The sequence below is a fragment of the Staurois parvus genome, unplaced genomic scaffold, assembly GCF_062004578.1.
Source record: "Staurois parvus isolate SC_StPar_1 unplaced genomic scaffold, SC_StPar_1.0 ptg000087l, whole genome shotgun sequence".
Taxonomy (NCBI): domain Eukaryota; kingdom Metazoa; phylum Chordata; class Amphibia; order Anura; family Ranidae; genus Staurois; species Staurois parvus.
The window spans coordinates 12,694,105-12,720,019 of record NW_028317883.1 but is presented as its reverse complement, the minus strand read 5'-3'; the positions used below and the strand labels follow the sequence as shown (position 1 = coordinate 12,720,019).

The 25,915-nt window shown below is 40.8% G+C and overlaps 1 protein-coding gene across 3 annotated transcripts in view; it reads right to left on the bottom strand.

Annotated features, from left to right (window-relative positions):
* The window catches only part of DIXDC1 (DIX domain containing 1), a 307,504-nt gene that overhangs the window by 221,081 nt on the left and 60,508 nt on the right, over window positions 1-25,915 (bottom strand). For all 3 annotated transcript variants that reach the window (XM_089670198.1, XM_089670197.1, XM_089670199.1), the window contains exon 2: window positions 9,511-9,640. In XM_089670198.1, coding sequence (XP_089526324.1) covers window positions 9,511-9,640 — 130 coding nt within the window. The remainder of the gene's footprint in view (window positions 1-9,510; window positions 9,641-25,915) is intronic.

Sequence of the window (25,915 nt, the reverse complement as noted above, 5' to 3'; positions counted from 1 at the left end):
GATCTGAGGTCCTTTGTGGAACACAGGCTTAGCCATGGCATGCAAGAAAGCAAACCTAGCAGAATATTAGCATGTATTAAACAGAGTGTTTAATTAAAAAATAAGAGAACCTTCCACTTCTATTGAACTTTATACCAGAATCAAGGATGCTGAACCTACGGAGTCTCTTACGGCACAACTCACCAGTAACCTTTACAAACACAGTAAGATTTGGGAGCTTTGGCATTCCACTGAGGAACCGTGATATTTCTTTTTTATGGAGGGTTTCTGGGCCCTCCCAGCTGTAGGAAGCAGGTAACTTCTGGAGAGTGGAAAGTCCTATATCTCTTTATTTTACTATCTTTCTCTATCGTTCTCTATTCTGTTTATTATTGTTTATAAGATACGCATCTGGCACTCTGTTTTTGTGTTGGACGCAGTGGTGTATTTTGGTTTTGTGCTGCCCTAGGCAAGACTAAAATCGGGCACCCCCCCGCATCTAAATTTGTCCCACCCTTTCATCTGCAAACTCCACCCCTTCCTCTTTAGGCACCACCTCTTCCTATTAGAGGTCCGCCCACTGACGATGGGGCGCTATTCCTCCCACTGACACCAATGATGGGGCACTACTCCTCCCACTGATACCAATGATGGGGCACTATTCCTCCCACTGACACTAATGATGGGGCACTATTCCTCCCACTGACACTAATGATGAGGCACTATTCACCCCACTGACACCAATGAAAGGGCATTATTCCTCACACGGACACCAAGAATGGGGCACTATTCCTCTCACTGACACCTGACACCTTTACAGCTTTCAGAGTTTGTAAAAGACTCCCCAAACCATACATTTTCTGAAAGCACACGACCAGTAGAATAAAAAGAATGTGCTACCGAATTTTTTCAGCCCCACAATAGTTGTGCAAATGTTTATCAAATTGCTATTTTCACTAAAAAAACACACAAATCCTTTTTAGTTCACATAAACACAACCTAACTTACAAAATTCCTACTAAGGCCTCATTCAATGGAATGTGCTAAAATGTATGCCCATGGAGGGCCATGTTTACCTGCATGGGGATGCACTGGTGTTCTGTGCATCCCTGTGCAAGCAGTCCTATTCATGTAATTTGGGATACAGCCACTGCAAGGACAGATCTGACATCCGTGTGGGTATAGGAGCATGGCCCCAAACGAAAACAGTGTGGGTTTAGGGACATAGGTACACATAGATGTCAAGTTGGGAGAAGTGGCTGTGTCCATGCAGCCGCTGCGTCCCAACTGATATAGATGGGACTGCCTGCACAGGAATGCACGGAACACCCGTGCATTCCTCTGCAGTTGCTGTATCCCAACTGACATCAATGGAACTGCCTTTAGGAGGATGAACGGAACACCTGTGCATCTATGTGTAGCTAAACACAGCCCTGCAGTAGTAATGCCCCATGTAAACGAGGCCTTAGATTTTGTTTAGACTGCATTTGGGGGCCGACAAAATTTGCGGTTGACCTACATTCTGCCACCCACCAACCACCCGCCTTTAAGCTGCAATAGGAAGCGGGTGTTTATATCCTGAGGCTGAGATGCTTTGCACCCGTGGCAAAGTTGACCTGGCTTGTAGTGATGGCGCCTGCTGAACACTACACATTCAAATCATTAGGAAAGCTCCGAAAACACCCTGAAACCACGTGCAATTCATGCAGTTGCTGTGCATTTGTCGCCACAAATGGCATCGCATCACTTTCTTGCCACCTATCGGTAGTCTCTGGAGCATAGCCCCTGCAGAGATAAGGGAGATTTGGATACATTTTCAAACTACCCTTACTTTTTTTTTAAATTTTTATTAATTATTTGTGCAAAACCATTGCACAGAGCAGGTAAGAATGATGTGCTTGTTATTATTTTGTTTAACTTGCATACTGGGCACTGTTAACACCTACATGCCCAGGCCAATTTTCAGCTTTCAGTGCTATTGCACTTTGAATGACAATTGCGCAATCATGCAGCACTGTATCCAAATCAAATTTTTATAATTTTTTCCACACAAATAGAGCTTTTTTTTGTGGTATTTAATCACCACTGAGGTGTTTATTTATGTATTGTTTTTATTTGTTTCTATTGTAACATTTTGCAAACAGGTAATTTTTCTCCTTCACTGATGTGCGTTGATGAGGCTGCACTGATAGGCACTGATGAGGTTGCACGGATAGGCTGCACTGATGGGCATTGATGAGGAGGCACTGATGATGCTGCACTGAAAGGCAGCACTGATGGGCACTGACAGGCGGCACTGATGGAACTGACTGGGCGCAACTGCTGAGCAACACTGATGGGTGGCACTGGTGGGCAGCACTGATGATCAGGGTACTGATCATCAGTGCGAATGTCCTCTGTGACATTTGTCGGTTATCGGCAGTATGTTCCTCACGCTGTGACAGCATGAGGAAAGTGCTGCTGATAACCAGCAACTTACATACATACATAGTTACAAATATAGTCAGTCTGGATGAAAAAAGACAAAAGTCCATCCAGTTCAACCATTAACAAAAAAAAAAAAAGTTATAATCCTAAACCCACAGTTGATCCAGAGGAAGGCAAAAAAAAAACCCAGCAAAGCATGATCCAATTTGCTCCTGCAGGGGATAAAATTCCTTCCTGATCGCCCGAGAGGCAATCGAATATTCGCTGGATCAACTTTACCTATAAATGTTAGTATCCAGTTATATTCTGTGTATCTAGGAAAGAATACAGACCTTTTTTAAAACAATCTTTCCACATTTTCACAGCTCTCACTGTGAAGAAACCTTTCCGTGTTTGGAGATTAAATTTCCTTTCCTCCAGATGTAAAGAGTGCCCCTTGTCCTCTGTGATGACCTCAGGGTGAATAGCTCTACACCGAGTTCACTATATGAACCACTGATGTATTTATACATGTTGATCATATCCCCCCTTAATCTCCTCTTCTCAAGAGAGAATAAATTCAGTTCCTCTAATCTTTCCTCATAGCTGAGCTCCTCCATGCCTCATATCAGTTTGGTTGCCCTTCTCTGTACTTTCTCCAGTTCCCCAATGTTCTTTTTGTGAATTGGTGCCCAAAACTGAACTGCATATTCCAGATGAGGTGTTACTAATGATTTGTACAGGGGTAATATGATATCTCTCTCTCTGAAGTCTATAACTCTTTTAATACAAGAGAGGATTTTGCTCACTTTAGAAACTGCAGCTTGGCATTGCATGCTATTTATAAGCTTGTGATCCACCAGAACTCCCAGATCCTTCTCCACCATTGATTCCCCCAGTTGTACCCCCCCCCCAGTATGTATGATGCATGCATATTCTTAGCCCCCAAGTGCATAATCTTACTTTTATCAACATTAAACCTCATTTGCCACATAGTTGCCCAACTAAACAGTACATTGAGGTCGGCTTGTAAATTGGAGACATCCTGTAAGGACGTTATTCCACTGCACAGCTTGGTGTCATCTGCAAAGACTGAAATGGGATTTATAATCCCAGACCCTATATTGTTTATAAATATATCAACAAGTAAAGGTCCCAACACTGAACCTTGGGGTACACAACTAACAACCCTAGACCATTCAGAGTATGAATCATTAACCACTACTCTCTGAATACGATCTTTTAGCCAGTTTTCTATCCATTTACATACAGATTTTTCCAAGCCTGTAGGCTTTACCTTACACATTAGCCGTGTGTGGGGAACTGTGTCAAACGCTTTTGCAAAATCCAAGTATACCACGTTCACCACGTTCAGAAATCAGATTTGTTTGACAACTTCTGTCTTTCATGAATCCATGCTGTCTGTTGCTTGAAATATTTTTTGTCAGCAAGAACTCATCTATGTGGTCTTTTACTAAACTCTCCAGTATCTTCCCAACTATAGAAGTTTAACTAACAGGTCTATAATTACTTGGTAAAGATTTTGACCCCTTTTTAAATATTGGCAGCACATTGGCCTTACGCCAATCCAGTGGTACTATGCCAATCATTAAACAGTCCCTAAAAATTACATACAATGGCTTTGAAATTACAGAGCTCAATTCTTTAAGGACCCGTGGGTGTATGCGATCCGGGCCAGGTGCTTTATTCACCTTTATTCTGTCTAAATACAGTGTTTTTCGATCATATCAATTGTGAGCCAATGTGGATCATCTGGAGCTGTCAACACCATACCCATTATGGACAAGAGCTCCCCCATGCTCCTTTGTATACACAGAACTGAAGAAGGTATTTAATAAATTTGCCTTCTCTTTGTCTCCAGTCACCCACTCTAAATTATTTTGTAAAGAGCATACATGCTCGGGCCAGACCTTTTTACTATTAATATATTTCAATCATTTTTTTGGGGTTGGTCCTGCTATCTTTTGCAATCTGTTGTTTGTTTTCAATTTTTGCAGCCTTTATTTCCTTTTTGCATATTCTGTTATATTTTTTGTAATGTTTAAACGATGATAGCATTCCTTCATTTTTATATTTAATTAAAGCTCTTTTCTTATTATCTATAGCTTTTTTAACTTTGGCAGTAAGCCACATAGGTTTGATTTTTAGCCTTTTAACCATTTCAATACCGGGCAATTTTGCACCTTCCTGCCTAGGCCATTTTTCACGTTTCAGCGCTCTCACACTTTGAATGACAATTGCGCGGTCCTACAACACTGTACCCAAACTAAAATTTTTATAATTTTCTTCACACAACTAGAGCTTTCTTTTGGTGGTATTTAATCACCGCTGGGGTTTTTATTTTTTGCTAAATTAACAAAAAAAGACCAAACATTTTGAAAAAAACCCACGTTTTTCTTTGTTTCTGTTATACAAGTTTACAAATAAATAATTGTTCTTCATAAATTTAGGCCAAGATGTATTCTGCTACATGTCTTTGGTGAAAATAACCCAAATTAGGATGTATTATTTAGTTTGTAGGAAAGTTATAGAGTTCACAAACTATGGTATAGATCTGAAAATTGATCAATCCTGAAGTACTGACAGCCAATCTAATTTCTTGAGGTCCAAGAATGTCAGAATAGTACAGATATCCCCCAAATGACCCCTTTTTGCAGAGTAGACAGTCGGACATACTTCATAAGAGGAATGGCGAGTTTTTTGAAGTTGTATTTTTTTTGTCATAGATTTTCGGAAAATGAAAAAATTAAAACAATTATTTTCACTATTTTTTTTTTTTACATACTGTCACCAGTGCAGTACAGCGTCATCGTATAACTGGCATGACGGTGAACAGGGACACTGACTGGTGACAGTATGAAAAAAAAATATATATATATATATATATTTTTTTTTTAATTTGTTATTACATTTTTTTTAATTTTTTTTTAAGATTTATTTTCATATTTTACTATGACCAAAGTAGTACAATGTTACCATAGTAACATTGTACTACTTTGGGGAAGTGATCAGTATTTGTTTTTTTTACACAATTTGCTTATAGCAAAGAATTACTTTGCTATAAGCAAGCATTTACCTGAATGAAATCGATTCATTCAGGTTTTTTTTTTTTTTGTGCTTAGCTGTGATTTGGCCACAGCTAATCACATGACATGTGCATGTGACCTGCTGTGACTATTCACAGCTAGGCACTAGTGTACAATGGATGGCATGAATGAAGCCATCCATTGTATACAACTATCATGTGACCTGCTGTGATTGGTCACAGCAGGTCACATGGTACCGGCAACGGGGGCCGGTACTCAGATCTGTCATCAGCCGTGTCCGAGGTACACTGCCGGTGACAGATCGTGCTGCTGCGCTGCTCTGCAACCGCGCAAACTGCGCATGTGCGGGAGCACGCCAAATGGAGTGCACCCGGAAAGCTGATGCATTTTTGCAGCCGCCGGGCGGCTAATGGTTAAACTTGTTGCCCATGGGAATATATTTTGCAGTGTGTTCACATACAGTCTTTTTGAAGAACTCCTATTTCTGTGTTGTGTCCATTGATATCAATATTCCCTCCCAGTCTAACGAAAGCAGCTCTCAGCCTTGAAAAATTAGCTCTCTTAAAATTGAGCGGTTTAATCTTTCCCATATGTGCTTGCTGTTTACAGTTAACAATAAATTAAATCATGTTATAGTCACTGCTACCCAGATGTTCTTTTATATGGACATTCGTAATAAGCTCTGCATGGTTTGAGATTACCAGGTCCAGCAGAGCATCATTCCTAGTTGGGGCCTCTATGAACTGTACCATAAAATTGTCCTGTAGTAGGTTTAAAAATCAATAAAACAGATATATGCGAGCGCACACACAAAACAATATATATATATGTAGCAGCTGTGCACCAGGTAACCATAAAAACCTCAAACAATGTAAATCAAAAAGTGCAGCGCTAAAAAGGGAAATACAGTATGAGTAGTACACGTATCTACATCATTAGATAAACAGTTCATTAGGTGACTTGAAGTGACTTCAGGTGCTCTCATGTGACTGTATCCTCCTATTAGTAGGGTGCTGTGATATAAAGTGTGGAAAGAATGCGCACTCACCAGAACGCGCAATTTAATGAGCGTTTGTGTATAATTATCCTGATGTCATCTGCTAGTCTTGGTAGTGTCTGGAATCCAATATATTTCCTTCAATGGTCCTAGAAGCTGTTAGTGGGACATCAAGATGATCCAGGGATCCCCTCAGGTGATAGCTCAGGTACTGCCCTATGGGGGTTGTAAGGGCTCCCTCTCTGGTGGTCAGGTGGGTGGCTGTAAATTAATACATCTGCCGAGAGATCTCAGTGGCCACCATGGTCAGTCCATAAAAATGTTTGCCCTTTAGCTGTTCCTACAGTACCATTATTCCAGTCAATTGTTGGGTAGTTAAAATCCCCCATTCACTGTCCCAGCCCTTTTGATCTGTGCAAGGAGCTGAGTCTCCACCTCCTCATTAACAATGGGAGGCCTATAACAAACTCCAATGATTACATTTGTAGTATGCACCCTCATGTGCAGTTCCATCCATAATACTTCAGCCTCATCACACTCTCCATCAACTAGGTCCTCTTTCACACTCGCTCTGAGATCACTTCTCACATAGAGACAGACATCACCACCTTTCCTGTTTACCCTCTCTCTCTCTCCGAAAGAGAACATAGCCAGGAATATTATTGGCCCAGTCATGTGAAGAATGAAGCCAAGATTCAGCAATACCAATTAAAGCATAGTTCTGTTCATGCACCAAAGCTTCCAACTCACCTATTTTGCTTGGCAGACTTCTGGCATTTGTGAACAAACACTTTAATTCATTGACACCTTGTGTACACATATTTTGCATATTTTTTATTTTCATACAAATGGTACCAATTCCACTAGTTGTTTGTAATATGGGAACCTTCTTATCATCTGCCATAGGCCTCCCCCCATCTTTCCCCATTCCACCCACCAATAGGTACTGATCCCTGTCTGATCTGTCTACCCCGTTATAATCTAATTCTCCCTCCCCCTCTATTCTAGTCAAATACTCCTCCAGCCTTCCCATAAACCTCTCCCCCAGCGGAGCAGACCCCTTCCATTTAGGTGCAAACCATCTCTAGCATATAAGTTGCGCCCCAATGAAAAGTCAGCCCAGTGCTCTAGAAACCCAAATCCTTCCCTCTTACACCAGGTCTTTAGCCATGCATTGAGTTCTCTAATCTCCCCATCTTTCCTGAGTTGCGCATTGCACAGGTAATATTTCAGAGAATATCACCTTGGAGGTCCTTCCCTTCAACTTGCAGCCTAGTTCTTTAAATTGATCCTTAAGAAGCCTCCACCCTCCATGTATTCTGTCTTTGGTTCCAACATGGACAACTGGGTCATGCCCATCCCCTCCCAGTAATTTATCAACCCGTTCCACCACATACCGAACCCTGGCACCAGGGAGACCACAAACCATTCAGTTGAGGCGATCCTGGCGGCAAATTATTCAGTCCTTCTGATTATAGAATCCCCAACTACCACCAGCCGTCTAGGCCTTCCTGCACTACCCTCACCACCACTCCCAGATGGTCGGCCCTCCTGGCTGTTAGGGATAGCAGTGACATCCAGGGCTGCCACCCCTGAGCTTTCCACCCCCACATTTTCACCCAACTTGGCAAATCTGTTTGGGTGCACAAACCCAGGGCCAGCCTTCCTTTTCTATGAGCACCTACCACTCCCTCTCATTACAGTAACCCATCTCCTACCTGATAATCCTGATTAGCCCCTCCACATCAATCCCATTAGCTACCTGCTCAGAAAGCAGAAGACCCCTTTCAAGGTTGTCGGTTCTGCCCAGTGTTTCAACTTGCTCCTCCAGATCTCTAACGCGAGTTTCCAGAAGGGCAAGCCGCTCCCATCTGTCGCAGCGGTATCCAACTGTATTTGATCAGCTGTGTCTGAAGGGGAGCGCAGGGGGACACATTCTGGGAGGATGTCATATGACGCCCTCCCAGAACTGGACAACTGTGCTGTAGCCATTATTCGGCTATAGCGAGGTTGTAAAGTGGTCAAGCCGAACCTATAATACCACTTTAACCTTACGATGTAACTATGCAATAGCAACAATTTTAATTGATAATTAGTAGAAAAAGAACGGTATTTCCTCAAAAATCTTACGAGGGGCATTCAAGGCAAACCGGAACTTTTGAGTTTATATAATAAAAGAACAAATTTATTGTTCAACATACTTCCCTGCTACATTTATATACTTATACCAGCATTTAACTAATGCCTGGAAAGCATACAAAGATTTGTCAGTATGCTTGAACCAGATTATGCATCAATTATCCAGAATCAGGAGTTCCACATGCTGAATGTTCACAGGAATGCCTGCTGTGGGCTAGGAACCACCACGGCCACAATCGTCACTGACAAATATACATCTATCTTTGAAATGTTTACACTATTCAAAAGTCTTACTGCGGCTGAGCGTCTCATCACCGTACTGCGTTTGAAGTCTTCTGTAGATATCTGTGGGTTTTATGCCTTCATTCACAAGAAACCTAGTCACCACATGCTGTTCCATGCATGCACTGTTGTCTGCCATCTTGAATAACGGTCTCTGAACTGGCCCGTAAGATATGTTCGGCCTATCAGTAATAGCAGGAGTGTATTTAACACAAGGCAAATAAAGCATTTGCTAGGGCGGCATTTTTTAGGGGAGCAGGTGGGATCCGAGAGAGGCTGCAAGCTGCTTGATGGTGTATGCAGAGCCTGACTGTCGTTCCCGGGGATGTCCAGAGCTGTGAAGGTGAGTGTCTTTCTTTCTTTTGCCGGGGAGGGAGGGGGTTGCGCACGTTAGTGGAAGGCTCTCTCCGGTAGGGGGTGTGGTGGGGCAGGGGTGTTGTTGGTTATTGTCAGGCTCTCTCCGCCGTGGAGGGTGGGCGTCCAATTTTTGTGTTGCCTAGGGCAGCACAAAACCTAAATACACCACTGAGTAATAGGACACACTTGCAACGCTAGCATTCTTTTTAAACATGGAAAATTAAAAGTCCTGGTTTGACTTGAACGCCCCTCATACACCTCGCCACCTCTACAGTTACTTACCCACGATTTCAATCAGATGACCCAGAACCACCCCATCCCGAAGGTCAAGACGCAGGTCTTGTACAGGATTAACCCCAGGTTTTTTCTTTAACTGTGAATTCACCCAGGCGACATAGGCCTGTAGCTGTTGCTGAAAGACAAAATTTAATTTTTTTTTATTTAGACATACTAAAGAAAAATACCAAATATATATAACTGTTAGAAGAAAATATCTTTAGTCAAACCATCAAATTCCAGGCGAATAGAAGCACAGGTGAAGAAGTTGCTCAGAGCAGGACTTTCATGTGTTGGATCAGCAGAATGTTTGTGACTTTGCCAACTGCACACTACACTCAACCTATCAGCCTTCTCCACTCCACGACTTAGATCCTGTCTTAAAGTAGGTGATAATGAAATTCACCAACCTATGATGTCCCCATGTTGCATTACCAATAATATTATTATAATAATATAACTGAACAAAAACAGATAGGCTGAATGTCCCCCAAATTGTTTTCAGTGGGTGAAATTAACTTAGAAGAAGGAACCTTACTTTCAGAACCCTGATAGATATTTAAATAGGATGTTAAACACCTTTTAGGCTAGGTTCACACAGAAGCGGTGCAAATTCCTTCAGCTTTGAAGTGTGATTCCAGGAGTACCAGCAGTGCGATACAGCTGTGGTTCATTCAGCTTGGACACCAATGCATTTTTACTGCAATTTTTATGCAGTTGCAGTTTTGGATATTTACCGTAGGTTTCTCTCTCTCTCTCTCTCCCTGGCTGTTATGGAACCACTCAGAGGGGAGGAGGAGCCAGAAGCTACAGCAAGGGACTGAAGAAGAGGATTAGGGCTGCTCTGTGCAAAACCATTGCACAAAGCAGATAAGTAAACATGTTTGTTTGTTTTTATTTCCTTTACAATCAGTTTAATTCAGAGATAAAAAAGTAAAAATAAAAAACAATGAGGGTCAATTTACTTTTTTGTGCTTTAGGCATGCTCTCCTGCATCTTAAACATGTCATATCTGATACTGGTTAGCACACTTGCAGACCCAGATCATCCACTAGGCAGACAGATGTCTAGGGCCCAGTGGATCTCAGTGGGCCCAGCTACAAAATCCATGCACATGTAGGCAGTTGGTATGCCATGGGAGCCGTGCCAGTACAGACAGTACAAATAGGGCAGCTTCTGTACCTATTGAAATCCTTATCAGTGTCAATCAAAAAGATTGGAATGGGGCGGAATCAAAGCTACCACCTTGCCTAGGTCCCAATATGCCTTTATCCATTTGCTTGCCTTACAGCTCTAGGGCCCTAAGGATAAGTTCACCTTTTGTAATAGCTCCTGCTGTCACAATTAAAAAAATACAACCATTCACACAGTTCTGTGAATGCGAGAACTACAAGTACTGACAGCCTTTGCGACTGATGGCTTGTGTTCTCAATTAACTACCAGGGAGCTGTTGAGTGCTCTAGGTAGTTCATTGATGCTTCCTGTCATTCAATTACGGCCTACCCATACAAGGTACAGGCAAACAGCTACACTGACAGTCTGCAGGAGGCTGAGATTGCACAAAAAAATAATAAATTCAAATTTTTTTACCTGCAAAAAGATATGCAATTATTTATTAATTTATTTATTTTTGCAAAGGTTAACTTATCCTTTAATTAACACCAAGTACAATGCCTGCAGGAGTTTACAGATTTTCCCTGTGTCTGTGTGTCATCCCACCATGCAAAAATATACAAAAGCTGGCCCTACAGTTTGTGCAAGCCTATTGCAGGCACAAGTTCTTTCACGGGACTGGGACAGCAATTAACTGTTTAAAAAAAAAACTTCAGTAGTGAAAAATTGGTAAAAAGAATAATGCTTGTACTTGCTTATGTAAAGTATAAATAAACAGAACTAACCTAAGGTTGGAGGCTTGGATGAAAATAAAGTATAAGAACACGATCTTCTAAACTAAATTACATATTTACTATATATAAGGTTCACCTATGGGTTCAAGTTTATTTTATATATGCAATCAATCAATCTAGGATGTCATACTATACATTCTACATCATCACAGAATTGTTCAGCTAGTCATAATTTTTAATGGTGGCTACATAACTTAAGATAAACATTGTATCCAGAGTCCATTCAAAATGCAAAACAGATACATTAAAAGGTGGAAGAAAAAGGTTATCACACACATTCAACATTCCACTATTCAGAAAAAACAGACACAGTTTATGCTTTATAAAGAACAGGTCACTAGGGATTTTGCAGCGGTCTCCTTTTTAAAACCCTCCTCTGATTGTTGTGACAGGATAAAGCCCTGCTTTTTGCTAGATCAGATCCGCTCTGTAATGAACTCTGTATAATCTAATATGCTGAGTCAGTCGGATGTAAAACACACTCAGACACACTGAGGCCTGCAACAAAATAACAGGAAATGATATCAAATCCAAAACTAAGTCATTTGGAAGTTCTTGGAAAACTGTCTTAGACTATGTACACTTTTGTACAATATAATTTAATTTATAAGGAATAAAAAGTTGTTTTGTATATATTTTCTTTCTTTGTTCATATTATTAAGAAGGGGCATTAGGCTACAACCACACTAGAAATGTAGGTCGATGTGAATTGCAGTGGAGTCATTCATTTGCCTGGTCCTTCTGTTTGTTCAGTCCTAGGCAGCCATTTTGGTTCCTTGCATAACACAGATCTCTTCATGTTTTAGAGGTATAACTGAACATACACATCAGCCTTTGTATGGCTCCATCAGTGTTTGTTAAATCTGTCTTTAGCCGAATTGAGTTCTTCTGTTTCTCAGTGACAATGAGAATCTCTATTTCTGACTTCCTATCTTGCAAGTAGCAATTACTATAAAGTTAGTTTCTCTGATGCTTGTTTTGTTTTAAAATGTTACATATTTTAATTGTATGACATGCAGCAGAAGGTGTGAACATCAGCTCCATCCACTATAATGAGAGGTCACCAGCATGAGTTCCAAAAGAAAGTGTATCCATAATGTGCATCTAGCAGTGATCACCACAGGTAATTGCTGGCTGTGTGGAGAGCTGTGAACATCTGTGACTTTTCATTATAGTGAACAGGGCCAGCAGCCGCAACCAGAAGATTCCAGCCACTGCAATTCACACCAGCCTAAATCACCTGTGTGAATGTAGCTTATGTCTCTGTTTCCACATGGACTGTAACTTTATTTTTACTGTTAATAATACATGTTTTTTCAAAGAACAGTAGCTCAAGTTACCACACACACAAGGGAATCGGTCAGAGCAGTGAATCATCCTTTATTGGACAGCCTCATCTGTGTTTTCAGTCACACAAAGCCAGCTTTAAAGCAGGCTTCCTCTGGTGTGCTCCGGGAATCCTATGTCATGTAGTAAATGTTTACAGTAATTGTATACATATAGTAAAACAGATTTTAAAAAAAGTATCAGTTTAAAAACGCCTGAACTTAGAAAGGTGGCAAGTACCCTTTTGTACTTTATTTTTTGGAACTTTAAAAAGGATATGTGCACACCAGTTGATAACTTACCTCGGTTGCTGCCAATGGATGAACTCACCCACCAAAGCCATAACTATTTTACAGCTGAGTGATGGCATCTCTCCTTCTGCTGCATGTCATACAATTAAAATATGTAACATTTTAAAACAAAACAAGCATCAGAGAAACTAACTTTATAGTAATTGCTACAAGCAAGATTGGAAGTCAGAAATAGAGATTCTCATTGTCAATGAGAAACAGAAGAACTCAATCCAGCTAAAGGCAGATCTAACAAACTGATGGAGCCATACAAAGGCTGATGTGTATGTTCAATGATACCTCTAAAACAGGCATGTCCAAAGTCCGGCCCGCGGGCCATTTACGGCCCGAGGGTCGGTTTAATACGGCCCTCCATGTCAGTGTGTCAGTGTGTCTTATGGAGCGAATATGGAGCGGCCGGTCCGGTATTTCCACCGCGGCCGTGTCAGAATACCGGGCCGGCCGCTCAGCTCTGCAGCGGGACCTTACTTGTTCCTCTATCCAGCGGCGCGCTGTCTTCCCGGCTTCTGTAGTGTGGGCGCTGGGCATGACAGCCGGGTGCCAAGTGCGCATGCGCAGGAAGCGGTGCTTTTTGTGAATGGTAAGGCGGTACCTGGGACACGACAGATCCCAGAAGCCGCCGGACCAATCACAAAGCGCAAGTGCTTCTTGCTCATGCGCACTGGGCACCCGGCTGTCATGCCGAGCGCCATTACAGAAGCCGGGAAGACAGCACGCGGCTGGATCGAGGAACTGGTAAGATCAAAGAACAACTGCGGAAGTAAGAGCGGGTACCTGTCAAATTCAGGTACCCGCTCCCCACCTCCCCAAAGGTCAGCAGTCATCTGTACTGTCCGCAGTCTCTGGTCATCCCTGTGCTGTCCGCAGTCTCTGGTCATCCCTGTGCTCTCCGCAGTCTCTGGTCATCTCCTGTGCTCTCCGCAGTCTCTGGTCATCTCCTGTGCTGTCCGCAGTCTCTGGTCATCCCTGTGCTGTCCGCAGTCTCTGGTCATCCCTGTGCTGTCCGCAGTCTCTTGTCATCCCTGTGCTGTCCGCAGTCTCTGGTCATCCCTGTGCTGTCCGCAGTCTCTGGTCATCCCTGTGCTGTCCGCAGTCTCTGGTCATCCCTGTGCTGTCCGCAGTCTCTGGTCATCCCTGTGCTGTCCGCAGTCTCTGGTCATCTCCTGTACTGTGTCTGCAGTCCATTAGTTCAGAATTTTTTTTTCCTGTTTTCTGCCTCTAAAACCTAGGTGCGTCTTATACGGCGAAAAATACAGTAACTTGGCATAAAATAATTTATTTGCATTTAATTGTAATGGTTCAAAGAATGTTTGGAAAAATGTTCGGCTCTCCACCATGTTCACTTCATCCAATCTGGCCCTCTTTGAAAAAAGTTTGGACACCCCTGCTCTAAAACATGAAGAGATCTGTGTTATGCAAGGAACCAAAATGGCTGCCTAGGACTGAACAAACAGAAGGACCAGGCAAATGAATGACTCCAGTTTAAAAATATTTTCTGACAACATCAGTTTTGAGCATATTCATAAATGTAATATTGTAAATTTTTTATGTATATTAGAAATTTGTGTAAATAGGCATAACAAAAGATCCCAAACAATTTCACAGTAGACCCAATATAGTTTGGTCAAAAAATGGAAAAATCATCCCTTTAGATTTTATGCAAGCTTTACAATGATGTTTGTTAGAAACAAATTGCTGAGGGCACAGTGCAGTAACAAGCAGTAACAAGCAGCAACCAGCTTGGGCTGCTTGCTATGGATAGCACATGCACATGGCACCTAAAGTGACACTAAACTCCAGGTATAAAAAAACATATATTCTAAGTGTGTATTTTAACTCAGAAAACTACCTTCTACTGTTTTCAGCCTCCTCCAAATACTTTTGTTTTTGCTGCTGTGATATGACTTCCCATTATAGTGTGACTACATTCGTTTTTCATGGTCCCACTGTCATTAGGAAGGTAGTCACCCTCTCTCTCTCATTTCCAAAATTAACTAGCAAGTGTGGACTATGGGATGTGTAGTGCGCACAGATCCGCACACATGACCACAACTAACTGCTCATTTAAACAGAAGTGAGAGGGGAAAGGAGAAGATCAGATACTCACAAAGAATGTTAAAATAAGGCAGAAAAAACAGTAAGAAACAATTCCATGAACAATGTATTACAGGGCCAATAATTAGGGGATATGTATGAGCTATTTTTGAAAAAATAAGGATATGGTTTAGTGTCACTTTAAAGCTTTGCTCCTTGAATTCTCCCAAAGCCGGCCCAGAAGTGCTCAATTGTTGGGTATCAAGATTCATTATTTGTTCAATTAATTTAACAAATATGCTTCCTGTGAGAGGGCACATTCTCTACTTGCTGGTAAGCTGCTTGATTTGACCACTTATTGCCCCATTTTTTATTAGCAGATGACAAAAAACAGCAAGCTTTGTCCATAAACCACAACTGCATTTCCCCTCTAAATACAAGTATTCATGGCATGGGTTCTGTGAAACTCATCAAACATATGCCAGCTGCACGGAATAGGCTGTGCTGTCAGTGCGATGAATGTTTGTTTACATGGGAAAAGAAGGTCTGAGCCTTTACTGCCAGGGAAGAATGGCCCATCTGTGTCTCTTATACTGTAGACATTGTTTATGAGGCTTTCCTTACCCAAGACGGCTCTTCAGGCATTGGCTGTATTTCAGATATCGAGCTGCCATGCAACAGTCACTCAAGATTACATTTATCAGACAAAGCAAAAATCAATACGTGTGGGGTGCCGACTGTCAGACTAAACCTTGTGTTTAAGCAGTGGTGGTTGGGTACCAATTTAATCATCCCATCGCTTCATCCCAGCTAATCTCTTCCAACTGCATTTCAGCAGGGCTGGTGATACTAGAGACAATTGTAACTATTTCATACCCAGTGGTTGCTTGCATTTAAATGATTGGGGTTAAAGCTTTGCTTTAAATAAGGTGGATATTGAAATTATATTATCAACTCCCATGTCCGCTGCACAGTAATTCACTGGTTAGCACATAATGCCATATTTATGTTTTTTGTTTTTTTTTTAATAGAAAAAATCCCACACGCTGCACAGAAAACTTACATGCCACATTACATGTTAATACAACCCAAACTAATGGCTTTGGAACATGTACTGTATGGCTTATGGTAGCCACACATGTATCAATGTGATTGCTCAATGTGGCTAAGCTGATTTAATAAAATAGAAATCGCAAACCAGAGACTCTCCATTCAATCGATTGTGAGAGCTCATAACAGCTTTAGATTCTGCTGTATGAATCAGCTGTGGTGGAATTTTATTGATCACTTTTCACTTGAATATCTGTGTGTGTGTGTGTGTGTGTGCCAGAGAGCCAATCATAATACAGATCAATAAAACCATCATTTTTAATTGGTATAATACAGCTGTGAATGATCAATCATATTTTCAGTTATTGCAAAGTACATGAACAATGTCGCATTCATTTGTTATTTTATTTGATAATTACTTGTTTTGCAATCTCTCAGGCTTAGATCAATCACAAATTTCTATGTGTATGGCCACCAAAGGTGGACCAATTTTGGGAAGTTGTGACTACAGTCTTTGAATATTTAATGAACATCACAACATTATAGGTGTAAAAAAATCACTGAGGACAGAAAAGATGACTTTATGCAGACAATTATTTGAATAAATGGTATCAGTGTAAATATTTGTTTATCACATAGCAACAGATGCATTTCCAGGGTATAGCAGTATGACACATTACCTGGGCACCACTTGAAGGGTGATGTCAAATCCTAGATTTCCCAGAGTCCTCTATTTAACAGCACTGCACAGTCCTTATATGTTCTCATGGTGTAGGCAGGCCAGCCTGAACCACAGAAACACATGATACTGATCCAGGACTGGCCTTCAACATTCAGAAGGGGAAGAAAATCCACCTCTGTCCAGACCTGATCTGCCTCCTGCCCTCTGCTATGCTGCTGCTGTACTAATTGTAAAATATGACACTACTGTGGGGGGGTTCTGAGGACACCGATGTGAAGGGGGCTCCGAGTACTCTGAAGTAGGAGACCATGATGATAATGATATTGTGTTGGTTGGGATGTGTAAAACAATTCATGGGTAATGAGAAGGAGGCAAAAAATAAATAAGGTGATATAAGTTGCTTATTAAAGCTGGCCATACACTGATCAAAACTGGGCCAGTCCCTGTTGGAATTTCAATTAGCATGTGGACCACACAACAGAAGCTGGAGCCACTGATCAGTGTATTTGGATAGTGGATGTGCTACTAGAATACAATATCTCAGTGGGAAGAATTCCTCCATCTACCTTTATTGTGTAGATGGAGGAACAAAGTGCTAGCATTAATGCAGCAAGGCAAGGAAGAAGACCAAATTAACTGACTTACATTAAAATGACCTTCTCTGTTCTAACAAGAACAAAGGGTAATTGTACTTTGCATTAGTGAGCAATGCAAAGCAGTAGTCAGGCAAATGCCTTTCCAGCTATAACTACCCCATAACATATTACCCTGTACTAACAAAACTGCTCCTTTCTGCATAAATTGAATAATGGAAACAAGGAGGCATTGCCTGTAGAAATAAATCGAATGACAATATAAAAGTTGATACCCGAGTAGTTGTAATGGCAAACAACTCCCATTTTTATACTTAAAAGTATATGTAAAGCCATTTTTTGTTTTGCATGAGTATATATCCCCGGTCTTTGTCTGCCCAGATCCCTGCTGGGTAGATTCACCACCTATATTAGTCCAGGTTATTAGACATGTGCAATTCAGTTTGTTCAGACTCGTACCGTCCTTAACTACCATGATTCATGCACGGTTAGCAAATGTAAAAAGAACTGCCGGTTGAAGAAAAAAAAAAAAAGACAAAACAAAAAAAAAACAGCATGCCCCCCCCATACCATACCAGGCCCTTCTTAATAGGTGAGTGAGTGCCTGAATCATACCAGTCCACGTGCCCTCAACATGGAGGGGATGTTTTCGGCGATGGGGAACAAGGGCTTCATAACCCAGGGCGGTGGTTGTGAGTGTCTGCGTGCGGGGGGGGGGGTCCTTATTGCAATCTGGAAACTCCCTTTAGCAAGGGGGCCCCCAGATCGCGGTTCCCCACAAAAAAAGTGTAAAAGGTAAAAAAAAAAAAAAACCCACAGACACAGTTTTTGATAAGTCCTTTATTACCCTCCCCTGCCCCTCCACCAACACCAAAAATAAATGTCTCCCGAAGTAGGCCCAACGTCAATCATGATGAACGCTGACACGCACAAACAATAAACTAAAAAAAATGCTGAATACGACTGGTCCTGTGTCACCAAATGACAGGTTAACATGGGGGCAGGGTCACCTGAAGATTGGGGGGGACCCCCACACTGTTTAGAAGAAAAAATTAACTGCCACTTCATTTGTTTCCATTCTGCTGACAGCGGGGAATCCTGCTGACAGTAGATGAATAATAGTTGTTAAGGACACGGTGGCTGCTCGCTCCTTAGCAATCAGGCTATTGCCAATGAAACTAACTGAAAACCAAAGATATGAAATGAATTCCAAAAACGAATAGGGTCCATTAACAAACACATCCAAAATGAATTCTTCTGTTAACGAATGCATCCGAAAGTGAAAAGAAACAAACTTTTCCAGTGTGCACATGTCTACTGGTGGTCATTGTCTTTGCTACAGAAAGAGATAGGAAATCCAGAGGGGACAAAAGGTGAGGGGAACTCGTCCAATGGGAAACCTTTTTGCTTACAACTTTGCAGATTGACTCTTACTTCCTGTTGTGAAAGCGAAATCTCCCTGACAAGACCAAGACAGCCAAAAAAAAAAAATAACCTGACGGGTCTTCTCAATTCTCTACTCTATCCAAAGCAAAAAGAAATGTTATGTGTAATGTAAATGTACAGGTATGAGGCCATTACACATCACATGCAAAAACCTGTGCACTTTTTAGGTTTCAATATGCAGTGTAACAAACAGCAGATGGCAGAGTCACTGAAATGTTTATTTAATACTGCACTTTGTTCTCCAGTGTCAAGGCAAAACCCCAAAATATTTCCCTGGGAACAGCTTGACTGTAAACTACAAAGGAGACTATGCACACACAACTGTCCAGCACTGGCTTACCATGAGAACTGGCATGGCTTCAGCCAGCACATACTGTAGGTCAATTAATTTGCAGCAAAAAAGCCAATGTCTATCTGGGGGGCAATAAGGCAAACAATGGTTTCCAGCTCTAACTCATTAGTAAGCTGTCTCACCAAGCCTTGGCTCAGCCACAAAGTTGTGTCCTTTTTAAGAAGATATTCACATTGAAATCTTTGTCCTTTAAAATGATTATAAATAACTTTGTCATTTTCCACACATGATAGCAGGGCAATTGGTTTATAAATAAATCTAAATATGTTAATAGGTACATAGGCCTGGGTCTAATGCAGCAAAATCTGAGGCTGAGCAGTAGTCTGTTTTATCATAATAAGACCTCTGCATTAAAACATGGTCTCTAACTACAACTAGGAATTAACTTTTTATTGCATACAGAATACACTAGTTTATTGGTGGTATGGTAAAATCTAAACTGGTCTTATGTGCACATAACGTAATGTAGATCTAAATCCTAACTAGAGAGCATTAAGCTGCTAAAGCACACTGTACTACAAATAATTGCCATGTTTTTTTAAATAAAGTTTTAATTATAAAAAAAAAACTGATGAGACAGGCTCGTAATTGCATAAGAGCCATGACATTTCTATTCTGCGATAAAACAAAACTACCTCACTGTTCACAGTCATCTGTAGAGTGTACAATGAGCTGCACATGTGCAATTCAGTTTACATTCAGGCACAGTGTCTGTATGCCAGGATGACTGTTCTCCACATGCACAGGAGTGACATCATCCTCCGCTGGCCAATAAAGATGTCAAAGACCCGCACCTGTAAGAAGATGCTGGCAAGGGACCTCAGACCGTTGAGGTTCCACTTTAAGAAAATAGTCCTTTTCATCCTTTCATGCATCTTTGAGCTGATAATCTCACACTATGAATGACAGGAAAGTTCAGCGCATTTTTGTTTGGCTCACATGTGATTCAGAGTGGTGCGATTTGAGCCTATTCATTTTGAATGCGCTCACATTGTACTGCATTGCACCACTACTTTTAAAAATTAACTACAACCAGATTGCATGGTTCATTTATACCATGAGATCCAACGTTGGCATACTAACGTCTTATGTCAAAAACATCTTACTTTATTAAAAGCGCTTACATTTGCAGAGTATTCACAGCAATTGTATCTCTCTTTCAAGCCTGCTCACTTTCTAGTGTATGTGATCAGTCTGGACCTCATTCAAAATGGCCGCCGCAACACTTTTGGCAACGTCTGATGTCACTTCTGGAGAAAAAAGGGGAATTGTTGGAAAGTATGAAGATATCACCAGTTTATATGGGAATTTCTTGATACTTTTTGTTGGACATTTTTTAATGTTTTTGACTTTGAACTTTTCTGTTGGTTGCTATTGAATGCATCTTGATTTTGAGCTTCCTGGGTATAAGTATTATCGTGGCAGCTAAGGGGACATTGTAGCCACTTTATATTTGGTATAAGAGGGTGTGGTTTATTCACATAGTAAATAAAACCTGACAAAGGTTCTAACCCTTCCACATTAAATCCAAAAAAATGTTTTGGCTTTACCTCCATTTGTAGCAATTAGGCAAAACAACTTTAGCAGCTGGTCTACTTGCATCTAGTATTGATCTACAAACCCTAAGAAGAAAAAGTCTGTATACATGAATACAAACATCATATCAAAATTACTTTAGGTTTACCTCCTACAGTTCTATGTGTATCTCTGACATTCAGGAATCTCCTTAGGTTGCCCTTTTGATGATGATCCCTGTGTCCTTCTCTAAAATTAAAAAAGGCATCTTGAGACACTGCCTGTTGGTTTCTCAGGTTGCCATCTCTCGCTAATGGAAAAGTACTTTTCCTCTACATCTTTTGGACTGGGCCCAAATACTCAACAACATCATGGCAATGAAAAAACTAATAGCAGAGGACAACACTGATCTGGAAAATGTACAGGAAACACCACATGGACCTGTTGGTGGACATACAATGACTCCGAGCCTTGGTCGCACAGTGAACTAGACATATTCCTATAGATCATTTCCCACAACTCATTAGAGCCTCAGACAATTCTCTTGTTCTGGAGACAAGGTAGACCCTCCACCTCCTTTACTTCTGACTGATTATCCCATTTCCCTGGTTTTCCACCCTGTTCTCCTCCCTATCCCCATTCCTCCATTCTTTCATGACTTTCATTTGTGCACGTAAGGCCTTCAGCATATAAGTTCATCTGATCTATTCTCAATATATATGTCTCATGTCTCTTTGTTTAGAGAAAAAAACGTCGCTCCCGATCCCGATCTGTATCAGTGTATGTGTGGCAGCCTCAGCTTACACCGCTCACAAACCGCGCCCCGACACATTTCACCCCATCCATCTACACTGCCTGTTGTCCTGTTATTCCATGTACCTTGAAATCCTTGAATAAAGAGTTATTTGACCCAAAATTTACTTTAGGGTAAACACTGCAATAATAACTGAAAAGGTGAAAATACATTACACTTTACCGGTTACTACAGAATTCCTTGTAAAAGTCCAGGCTACAATAAAGAGCATCAATGCTAGTCATCAAATGCAGCTGGCTCACTACTCCCCAGCTGCTACAGGTAAACTTCTGGGTGCATGGATATCTGCTGTATCTCCTCTCACGGGTTCAAACAGTATGTGGTGGGGTACCTGGTATTTAAGCTAAATTGATTTTTTTTTTTTTTTTTGCGTAGTTACTACAGTGATCCTCGCGGTCTTCTGGATCCTCTGTGAATGGGCATGAGGGCCATTCAGAAACTGCTTTGCAATTGGTTAATTACAGAAGTAACCACAGGGCCACTTTAATGTGATGGACAGCTTAGAATCTGGTTGGTTCAGCAGGGACTGACTGAATTTTGATCAGTGTGTGGCCCTCCCTGTTTGACAGAAGTCAACTGGTAGATCAACCTCTATTGAACAGACAAGGTGGAAAACCGTTGTTGATCAGTGTATTTTGATAGAACCTGGTCCTACTGCCAAAATATACTGTCCCAAAAATGGGGATTCCTCCACCCACCTGTGTGTGGATGGAGAAATCTGTTTTGTTAGTCAGACGAAAAACATCTATGACCACTTTTAGGGCCGGCTCACACTAGTGCACGTGAGTTCCTGTGCAGTCCCACAGGTACTGATTATGAAGGTCCATTTATTTTCATGGGCTTGCAAACATACCAGAACACAAGGCACTTGTGTGTGTCTCGCAAGAGCACGGAACAGGCCTTTACCACACCAGGTTTCAGTGTGTACCACCCCTAAGGGCCTGCAAGCAAAAGCCTTTGAACACAGACTCCTATAGACAACAGGGAAGCTTAGAAGGTCAAAAGCAGCACAGCTTAGTTGGACTTTTACAAGAAACTGTCAGGATTTGCATATTGCTTCTTCTGTCTATATGTCTGAATCTCCTGATTATATTGAATTGCAGTTTACACAAAGGTAATTCTGACTGTGTGTTTTATTATTACACACTAAGGTTTGTAGCCAGTTTATATTAAACATATGAATGGCATACTTGGTTTGTTCTATTTTGCTCTTTTATTTCCTGTTTTCACTGCTTTTTCACCATATTTTGCTTCCACATTTTGCAATAAATACAACCAAAAATAACCTAAAGAATCCATAAAAAGACAAAGAAAACAAGCACAAGGACAATTCTGGTTTTACCTTCTCTTTATAAACAAAATACTAAGGACCCATTTACACCTCTCAGTGTGCATTAACACATGCGTTATCTTGTGTTAATCAAATCTATTCAATTTCAACTGGCCATTATCAAGCCTCAGATGCAAAAATGTAATTGCACTATTTCTGGTAATGCAGCATATCACAACACAAAGAATTCACATGTACATTGGCACGTACTATTGCAAAGGTGCTTTTTTTTTTGGGATGCCATTTAAATTAAACTGTGAATTTACTGTGCTTTGCAGTAACATTCATTAAAATGCAGGTTTTACAAACACATAGAGGTGAAACATTACAAGGGAACAAAAGGAAGAATCTGAATGGATAATAATCAGAAACTCCTTATTTTATATGAACCCTGATGGTGATGTGACGTGCCACCCTCTGTTACTCCATTCAGCTACACGCTTGTAAACTGTTCAGATTAATATAATATGTAGATCATGTACATCAAGTTAAACCTAGATAAAACTAGAAACAAGAGCGTGCAGTCCTAAAATTTCACACATGGCAGAAAAAGAAAATTTCCTTTCAGCAGCCAGCTTTCCAGTGTCCTGTCTGCAAATTGTTAATGCTAACTTAAACACACTTTGAATACATAATGACACAGTCTTAAATTTTTTTTTAAATAAAATGTATTTCCTTGAAGCCTGGATAAGTGTTTAGGAGATTTCTGCTACCCATGAATCGGTGAGATAGATGCTGAAGGATCCTGGCCATCAATGATATTGCTGACATAGTAACATGCATGCTCAGTTCACTCATTCAGGATATAAATAGATACAATATTTGCCTTCCCAGACATGGTCTGTTTTCACAGAGGAATAAGTTAATTCAGACATGGAGCAATTCACTCATCCAAAAGACACGCTTTGTTAAAGTCACAGCCTGCTTAGTGAAGATACAGCTAAGTAGTTCCATTAATGTTTAAACGCCCAACATTCCACCTTGCCTGTCTGCGTGCACCAACTTCAGCTCACAATGTATTTCTACAAAATGTCATGCCTGTGTTACTCTTAGCTTACACCCACAGTCTGTTATTCAACATCAGGTCTTATGCTAGTGATTGTGATTGTCTGAATTTTTTTTCTCATTTTGTCTCTCATAGTTGAGGTCTACCTATGATGCCAATTACAGGCCTCTCATCTTTTTAAGTGGGAGAACTTGCACAATTGGTGGCTAATACTTTTTTGCCCCATTGTAATGAGTCTATCTCATATATTAGTTTCACCTTTTAAGTTGCATTACTGAAATAAATGAACTTTTGCACGATATTCAAATTTTTCGAGTTTCACCTGTTAATATAGAAGAGCTTATCTCTAACTTGGGCAAAAGTCCACCTGTAAATTGTGCACCCAGGATCCTAGTCTTCCAGGGTGCACAGAAATCAATTAAATGAATGATGAATATCAAAAGCATTTGCAGGTACCACAAACTGTCTGCCCTTTGACAGTAATGTTAGTTTGGACACACTGATGTACAGGACAGATTCATTTTAATGACAATTCTTTATTGACAACAATTGACAAAAATATTCCCATATTTGCATTAGGCTTATCCTCTGATTTATTTAATGTTTAGCTACCTGGGCGAACCCTATGTTATATTGTTTGGATAACTACATAAACAGTTCAGACAGCAGATAATAAAAATAAAGTTAATAAGTAAAATAAACATCATAAATATTCACAGTTGTAACTTATATGAGAGGACCTCCTTTATCTAAACCCCCATCATGCTTTTTAGTTTCTATAACATCCAAGAGTAGTGTGCATTACATTTGATTTGATTAAATTAACTGTAAGAAGAGTCCATTACTCAGCCAAGTATTTAGAACCTACTTTTGTCTAGCCGCTTCCTCTTTTACTCATTCGTGCCACCCACCTTAAATTATATACAGGCAAAGTTGTGCATTCCATGATTATACAGTTGTCATGGCTGTATGTCACATTACCGGTCACTTTCACATAAATCATCCCTGTCAGGAAATGCTGAGACTGCAAAATGAGTTTATATCAGAATTAAACAGTTTTTCATTTCATGACTGAATTAGTGGTCCTGAAAAAGGAAAATTGACACTGTTTTCCATTATCTTCCGCTTGATATCATGAGTTGCAGATATGCAATGAGATCTGAACAGGAGAGAGGTCTCATCACCCGTGTTCTGCCACTGCACAAGTGATGAGGATTTGTATAGCATCTGGGACCACGTCTAATAAAAGCAGAGAGGCTTTAGGTTATATGCAAAACAAGTTTATTGCTCCTAGTTCAATCATGAGCCTATTTTAACCCCTTGATCGCTTTAACATTTACTATATGTTACTGGTTGTAAAAGAGAGGGCCAGCCATAGTAAAGAGAACATGTTCTTGACAGTTAAACTGTGAAAGTACAGCGGTCAAAGCCCTAAGAGTAACGACAGGCTCCAACACTACAACACAGGTCAACACTCCAACACTAGTGCCTGCATATACAGTGGGGAAAAAAGTATTTAGTCAGCCACCAATTGTGCAAGTTCTCCCACTTAAAAAGATGAGAGAGGCCTGTAATTGGCATCATAGGTAGACCTCAACTATGAGAGACAAAATGAGAAAAAAAATCCAGACAATCACATTGGCTGATTTGGAAAGAATTTATTTGCAAATTATGGTGGAAAATAAGTATTTGGTCACCTACAAACAAGCAAAATTTCTGGCTCTCACACACCTGTACCTTCTTCTTTAAGAGGCTCCTCTGTCCTGCACTCATTACCTGTATCAATGGCACCTGTTTGAACTTGTTATCAGTGTAAAAGACACCTGTCCACAACCTCAAACAGTCACACTCCAAACTCCACTATGGTGAAGACCAAAGAGCTGTCGAAGGACACCAGAAACAAAATTGTAGACCTGCACCAGGTTGGGAAGACTGAATCTGGAATAGGCAAGCAGCTTGGTGTGAACAAATCAACTGTGGGAGCAATAATTAGAAAATGGAAGACATACAAGACCACTGATAATCTCCCTCGATCTGGGGCTCCA